This window comes from Epinephelus lanceolatus, chromosome 1 (genome assembly GCF_041903045.1).
Source record: "Epinephelus lanceolatus isolate andai-2023 chromosome 1, ASM4190304v1, whole genome shotgun sequence".
NCBI classification, from domain to species: Eukaryota; Metazoa; Chordata; class Actinopteri; order Perciformes; family Serranidae; genus Epinephelus; species Epinephelus lanceolatus.
In genome coordinates this window covers 40,705,366-40,713,019 of record NC_135734.1, presented here as the reverse complement: position 1 = coordinate 40,713,019, position 7,654 = coordinate 40,705,366, and the positions used below count along the sequence as shown (strand labels likewise).

At 42.3% G+C, this 7,654-nt stretch overlaps 1 protein-coding gene across 1 annotated transcript; it reads left to right on the top strand.

The window, feature by feature from the left end:
* The first annotated feature begins 355 nt into the window (after window positions 1-355).
* On the top strand, window positions 356-1,514 carry LOC117257332 (guanylin). Its single transcript, XM_033627480.2, has 3 exons — window positions 356-513; window positions 719-911; window positions 1,024-1,514. The coding sequence occupies exons 1-3, from the start codon at window positions 439-441 to the stop codon at window positions 1,080-1,082; spliced, it is 327 nt and encodes a 108-aa protein (XP_033483371.1). The 5' UTR covers window positions 356-438; the 3' UTR covers window positions 1,083-1,514.
* Window positions 1,515-7,654: the final 6,140 nt, after the last annotated feature.

Below are 7,654 nucleotides of genomic sequence, written 5' to 3'. Positions count from 1 at the left end.
GAATGTCAGCACATAAAACAAAGTTCAATTATTTGCATAGGTGTGAGCAGGGCTTTCTAACAATACTCTGGTGTGGCTGTATCGTCATCAGAGAAGCAAATGGTAACTGTTTAACCCACCTGAGGTGTGATCGATTCTGCAAGACAGAGCTGCCAAGAGAGCCGGGCTCCATAAAAATAATCAGACAGGTGATGAGGCCAGAGAAGGATTTATGAATTCCCCCTTTACGACCCTGTAAAACCACATCACTACTCATTAACCCGTGAGAAAAACTTTGCTCCCATTTGCAGCACCTGTGGTCACATGACCGCCGGGCTGCAGGGCCAAACTGTTTAAAAGGAGGCCTGTGGACGGAGGGAAGGCAGACACTGAGCTAAGCACCTGCTGAGCACATCAAGAGACAAAGACACCGCAAGACAAACACTGTCAGCTGTCAACATGAAGGCTGTACTCGCCACCATCGCTGTCCTCGTCCTGGCTCTTGGCTGGACCTCTGAAGCTGTGCTGGTTGAAGTAAGTGCATCACTTATTTGATGTCTTAATGATATGGCCTGGAGAGTAGCATTGCTCACAGGTTACTACAAACCATGCTAAAACTTAACAAACCTCACCCACATGTGTTTGTGTCGTCACAGTATTTGACCTGATGCTGCCTTAGCAAACTGGACCTTTAGTTTAACTGCAGTTCTTTAACGCAACATCTGCCTTTTCTTTTCAGGAGAATGGACTGTCTTTCTCTTTGGAGGCCGTCAAGAGGCTGCAGGAGCTGACAGAGAGCAGTGCTGCAGCAGTACAGCATAGCCCACGACTGCGGGCGGGCACCATGTCCCTCTGCGCCGACCCCATGCTGCCACAGGAGTTCCTGCCCCTGTGCAAGCAGAGAGGAGCATCTGCATCCCTCGCCAGACTATGTGAGTCCATTACACATTCAACAGCCACTCTTTGCTATGGAATTCTAAATGTTTCGGGTCACGTATAATGAGACAGAGGTGATCTAACAGTGTGTCTTTGTCTGTATTCCAGCTATGGTTCCCCTGGACGTCTGTGAGATCTGTGCCTTTGCTGCCTGCACCGGCTGCTAAACAAACCCAGCATGCCCAGAAACATCTTGCCCAGCTTAAGACTTGTGATTTGTTTTTCTCCCTCTCTAAACAGTTTCAGGGAATTTCTAAAATCTCCTGCAATGATGAGACGATGACTTTATGCTCAGTGAGCGCAGAAGCTCTGACTCTGTCCCACTGGGCATTTTATGCATTTTGAAGTCACTGTTTGACAAAAAAAGGCCCCAAAAGAAAAATAATCAAACTGAGGTATGTTTTTGTTTTGTTTTGCAAACTGTTACTGTTGGTGCATATTTACCACTTTATTTTTTTGCTGACGGTTTATTTTTTTGAATTTGACTTTGTTTGTTACATTTCTATCTTACTAAGATGTATACGTATTTAAAAGAGAAGTTTCCATCCTGTATCTTCTTTTTTATTGATATTATTTTGAATAAAAAGCTTTCATTGACAGATCATGTGTTTATTGTGCTCCTTTCTGCAAAGTCAAACACTCTATTACTACGACTGTATCTACTACTATTTGCAGTTTATTCGAAGTTACGGGGAAAAAACAGTTTTTAAAAAAACACACTTACAGTAAAGCTGAATTGATTTTTGGATGATTTTGGGGCTGCAGATATTTAAAAGCTGACAGGCTGCTACAGATGAGGCGCTTACTTACGCTCTGCTGGAAGAATGTGTGTTGCCCCTCTCTTGGCCGTTTGGTTCTTGAAAAAACTCACCTATATAGTGGGTGCTATAGGGCTTCTGGGGTTATTGATATTTGGGAAATATCAATATTGGAATTTGAAAAAAAAAATGTTGACATTGAAGATGCCTTGAAAATGTAATGCTTAGATAAAGGATGCAAACTAATTTAAGGACAGTGTGCAGTACCCACTCCTAAATGTATGGATAAACTATATATTTTTAGTTTTATCGCATTATCATCATTATTATTATTGTTGTTGTTGTTGTCATTATTATTATTGTCATTATTATAAAAAAAATAATAATAATGTATTTATTTATTTTTACGCAATTTTTTTTTCTTTTAAAAATATTTTATTATTAGTTTTATTATTTTTTTAATATAATAATTATTTCATTATATTCTATTTTTTTTTTTTTTTACATGTAGTCTTTTTCTTTTTGCAAGATTTTATTATTATCATTATTACTATTATTATTATTTTAATAACTTTTATTTCTTTTTATAGCCTATGTAACACCATATGTTCTATCTTGGGGTTTGTATATGCTTGTGCAACTTGTTAAATATTTAAAATCAATAAACATATGTTTACAAAAGGAAAAAGCTGACAGGTACAAGGCCACCACCATATCACCAGCTCATAACTTTAATATTCACACATCCAGCAAACAAAGAGCAACTTCATTATAGATTTGCAGTTGTGTTTTTGGACACCTGGCAAATGTAAGTCTATATTTACTAGTCTTTAACTCTGTTATGGTCTTTCAGGTAGTGATACACTAAATAAAACATACTTATTATATTATATATCCCCTAAATCCTACACACTGGACTCTTTGTACAGTAGTTATAAACTATTAACTTATAGTTTAGTTTATTTTGTGTGTTTGCAAAGAAACTACAGCTTCCAGACTTGTGTATAATACGATAATTTAAAGACTTAATTACAGGTGGTCAAATTAATCCTGCATTCTGTGTAAAAGTGTTGTAACTACCTTGTATTTGAGCCTCCTTCGCCTTCATTTCAGCCTCGACTATATGCCCATGTTCAGTGTGGTGAATAATAAATTCTATGCATCTTATCTGAATCAGCAAATCTTCCTCATTATACAGATATACTGTCAGTTCCAGGGCACCAGTGGATTCTCTGTGTATCTACTCCGACAACTGCAATAATCTCACAGCCTTGAGGCCTGAGGGCAGATAATTAATGTCATGATGAGTGCATGTACTTGATGTGATACATGTGTAGATGAATATACATACATGCTGTGCTGAGTGTGTTAGCAGTAATGCCAACAAGGTAGATTGTGGTACTGTTTATTATTCATGTGTTTGTGTGTGTGCATGAGTGCACATGTTTGAGCGTTTCTGACCATTCAGCCTAATATTTTGTCTGTACATGTATGGATGTATGCTCAAGCATCTCTCTTGGTTGCAGTGATTCATGATTGTTGAAAAAGTTTTCTGGAAATCATCTTGGCTAAAAACAAGTCTTACCGTCTGTTGCGGGACAGATTTTAGGCTTTGTGAGCCCGGTCTCACTCTGAAGTCGTTGAAATCCGGCACTTAGGCAGTAACTTGCAATGTCAGAAACCAACGAAAAAAGGCATCCTTTAACATCAGCATAACATGCAGCCAGTTGCCGTTATAGTTTAATAGAGAGTTTCACAAGCAGAGCGTTTTGCCAGTTTGATTTTTTAGATTTGGTCATTTTTCTTTGACATTTGTGCTTCTACCATACATAGCCAGTAAGCAGGCTATGTTGTTGAATGTTTGTTTATTTTTAGTCTGTTTTTATTGTGTTTATTGTTGTTATTTCTGACATCATTGTGCTGTAGCCCACAAAGTGAATATTGTTCAAAGTCCAGTTATAAATACATGGATCAAAAATCTCTGGCTGTGTTTCAGGCATTAAAAATAAATTTATCCTCATAATTACACTGCATCTACATTTCACACACGGAGCCTGTTAGCAGAAGAAATTGATCTGCTCTTTGCAGCGTGCCATGACCCCTTTAAAAATTAGCTTCTGGGATGCTTCTGATGCTTCGTCTACTGGAATTACAAGAGTGGCGCTGCAATCAGCTCAGGCAGCCACCTGTTGTTGATGTAGCTTTATATTTATCTTTTCAATGTGTTAACAAATAAATATATTTCTAAACCATGTGCACTTACAATATATCTACATTTGACTAGTTTTAGGCCTATATGTATATATGTATAGCAGTTCCCATTTGTGGATGTTGGAACACTGGGCTAGGAGTTGTTTCTTCGTCAGCCTTGATGTTGGGTTTTGAAGCATCCATACATCCTCCATATCCACTGCTCTAGTCCATCTTGTGTTTTGTTCCAGTAGCCCATTTCTCATCAGGTTGCCCTGATCCCCAACACCTGACACGGACCTTGTTGACCCAGGCAACGTACAAGCCAGTATGAGTCTTGTTTTTGCAGTTTCACTCATCCTGAGGTAAGCTAGCAGCATTAAGGACCTTGCCAAAGGGCTGTGACCCCCGAACTGGGAGATCGGCTCCAGCAGATTCCAGGTACATCCGAAGTGTCCGTCCAGAAGAGTGTAGTCCTAGGAACAGCTAAGATACTGCGCAGAACCCTTAAACTCCCAGGTATATTAAGTTAAACTGACCTTTAATAAATGGACTATTGCTCAGGTGAAGTGAATAACTTTGATTATTTTGTTCCAATGCATTGTTCTGCTGAGAAACCTTTGGTTCTGGCATTCATGTGGATACCACCAGACATGTTCCACTCAAACACCGTTGCAAACCAAGTACCCCCCCTCATGGCAACAGTACTCCCCAGTGGCAGTGCCCCCCCGCCCCAGCAGAAAAAAGCAGCACAACACACCACAAACACTGTTTAGAAATGGCCTGTGGAGCGTGACAAAAAGCTCAAGGTGTCGACCTGGCTTCTAAATTTCCCAGGTCCCAATCTGCTCAAGGATTCTTGTGATGTGCCGGTACCCCAGATGTACCCCTAATCCAAGGTGGGGCCTCCTTGGATCGGACTTGGCTCTGACCTGTCGAGGCATGGACACAGGATCTCTGGGAGTGACCTGCGGTGTCTGGCACCAGTTTGTAGCAGATCCATGTAGTCCATTGGGTAGTACTGTTGCCATGAGGCAGGGCACTTGGTCTGCAACGGTGTTTGAGTGGGTGGAACATGCCAGGTGGTATCCACACGAATGCCAGAGCAAAAGGTTTCCCAGCAGAACAATGCACTGGAACAAAATAATCAAAGTTATTCACTTCACCTGTATATATATTTGAACAAGTAAATGACCTGATAAGATCAAGAAAAAAAAGACAGACCTTTAGTGGTAGCTTGTTAAAAATGTCTTTGTAGGGTTACATACAGGAGTAGCTCCCCAGAGCTGTACAGAAAGAGGACTGTTATTCTCTCAGTTTGAGTGACATGGATGTCATATTATCGACATGCTGCTGCCTCCACTCCAAAGCTCCTATAGACACCATTTACACTCCACATCCAGGCTCATTACAGGTGATAATTACAACACTCAGTACATCATTCTGTATGATAAGTTGGCCAGCCTCTGCTGTGTGAGCGACATAATAACCCCTGCTACTACTTATCTGCAAAGCCCTTGTTGGTAAATGACCGTATATGTCATGCTGTGGCCCTTAATAACCAGCAAGTCACTGATGCTCCAGGAGCTCCGAGCCTGTACTGACAGTTTTCTGATTTTATTACCTGACTCCATCTGCTGCGGTTATTTTGGTTGTATTTTTCTGGTAAACTGTTTAGAGGACATTACTATAACAGAGTATCTGTGCTCAGTCATTTTACCCTGTGTAGATAAAGGTTAGATGAATAAATAAAGAAAATAAATACATAATAATAATAAGTAAATTAAGTCATCACGAGTGAGGGTAGAATGGAGCGTGAGATGGATCGGCGGTTTGTTCTGGCATCTGCTGCTTTCCGTTTATTAGTCCATCTATGTCCCAAACCTCACTATGGTCATGAGCTCTGGGTAGTGACCAAAAGAATGAGATACAAGTTGGCTGAAATGAGTTTCCTCTGTGGGGTGTCTGGGCTCAGCCTTAGAGATAGGGTAAGGAGCACAGACATCCGGAGAGAGCTCGGAGTAGAGCCGCTGCTCCCTCACGTTGAAACGGGTCAGTTGAGGTGGTTCGGGCGTCCGGTCAGGATGACTCCTGGGCGCCTCCTGTTAGAGGTTCTGGGCACGTCCCACTGGTAGGCCCCGGGGCAGACCCAGAACACGCTGGAGGGATTATATATCTCATCTGGCCTGGGAATGCCTTGGGGTCCCCCAGGAGGAGCTTGAAAAAGTTGCTGGGGAGAGGGACGTCTGGGGCGCTTTGCTTGGCCTACTGCCCCCTGACTAGGCCCCAGATAAGCGGATGAAAATGGATGGATGGATGGATGGATGAATGAATAAAATAAAATAAAATAAAACCTACAACAAACATGAGAAGAAGTATGGATTAGGGTTTTAAACTGAGACCAAAACTGTGATACAAACTTCCACTTGTGCTCGCAAGACTGCATTTGTGCACAGCGTTTTCCTCCTCACAGATTTCATTCTGTGGACTCATATTATGTGCACAGGCTGTTTTATAATGTGTGTGGGTTTTGAGACTAATTGAATGCCATATGGCTGCTCCAGGTGCAACCTGGACAAAAAATCAGGGCCTGAACTGAACCATGAGTTTGGAGAATTGTTACACCACTCACATGCATTTTAAAATAAACATTGTTACTCATACACACACCCACGTTTTATGTTCATACTCATGTTTGACAAAAGAAAGTACACCGAACAGATATAACATCTACTTTCCTGTCTTTTAACACCTATTATTGAACAGGAGATATTTGGTGAGCGAATGTCGTTTAAACTGTTTCAGAGAATTGCAACACCTCCCATAAAAAAATATTATCTCTGATTCATCATATATCTGATTTTTATTCATTTATTTTTTTATTTTGGGGGTTCGAGATGACAGACACCGATACAAGTCCTTCACTGCTTTTACTTTGTATACAACAAGTTTAAGTAAGTTTTAATGCAGACTGTGATTATGCTTCCTCCATGATGTCCAACAAACAAGATAAATCTTTGCCCCTAAGGTATCTTATAAATGGGCCCCAGATACATTGAAACCATTCTTGTTTTCATTCAGTTTTTTTACTTGAGACTTATCACTTTACAGACTCACTCACTACCCCCCGTTTGCTGCATACTACAAGACGTTCCCAGGCCAGCCGGGCGATGTAGTCCCTCCAGCGTGTTCTGGGGCGGCCCCGAGGTCTCCTCCCGGTTGGATATGCCCGAAACACCTCCCAAGGGAGGCGTCCGGGAGGCATCCTTACCAGATGCCCGAACCACCTCAACTGGCTCCTCTCGATGTGGAGGAGCAGCGGCTCTACTCTGAGTCCCTCCCGGATGTCCGAGCTCCTCACCCTATCTCTAAGGCTGAGCCCAGCCACCCTGCGGAGGAAACTCATTTCGGCCGCTTGTACTCGTGATCTTGTTCTTTTGGTCACTACCCAGAGCTCGTGACCATAGGTGAGGGTTGTAACGTAGATCGACCGGTAAATCGAGAGCTTCGCTTTCTGGCTAAGCTCCCTCTTCACCACAACGGACCGGTTAAGCGCCTGCATCACTGCTGACGCCACCCCAATCCACCTGTCAATCTCCCGCTCCATCCTACCCTCACTCGTGAACAAGATCCCGAGATACTTAAACTCCTCCACCTGAGGCAGGACCTCCCCCCCGACCTGCAGTGGGCAATCCACCCTTTTCCAGCTAAGGACCATGGCCTCAGACTTGGAGGTTCTGATTCTCATCCCAGCCGCTTCACACTCGGCTGCGAACCGTCCCAGCGAGAGC

Coding starts and splice junctions, on each gene's coding strand:
- LOC117257332 (XM_033627480.2), top strand. CDS start 439: ATGAAGGCTGTACTCGCCACCATCGCTGTCCTCGTCCTGGCTCTTGGC. Junction 514..718: donor CTGAAGCTGTGCTGGTTGAA/GTAAGTGCATCA, acceptor TTTTCTTTTCAG/GAGAATGGACTGTCTTTCTC. Junction 912..1,023: donor TGCATCCCTCGCCAGACTAT/GTGAGTCCATTA, acceptor TCTGTATTCCAG/CTATGGTTCCCCTGGACGTC.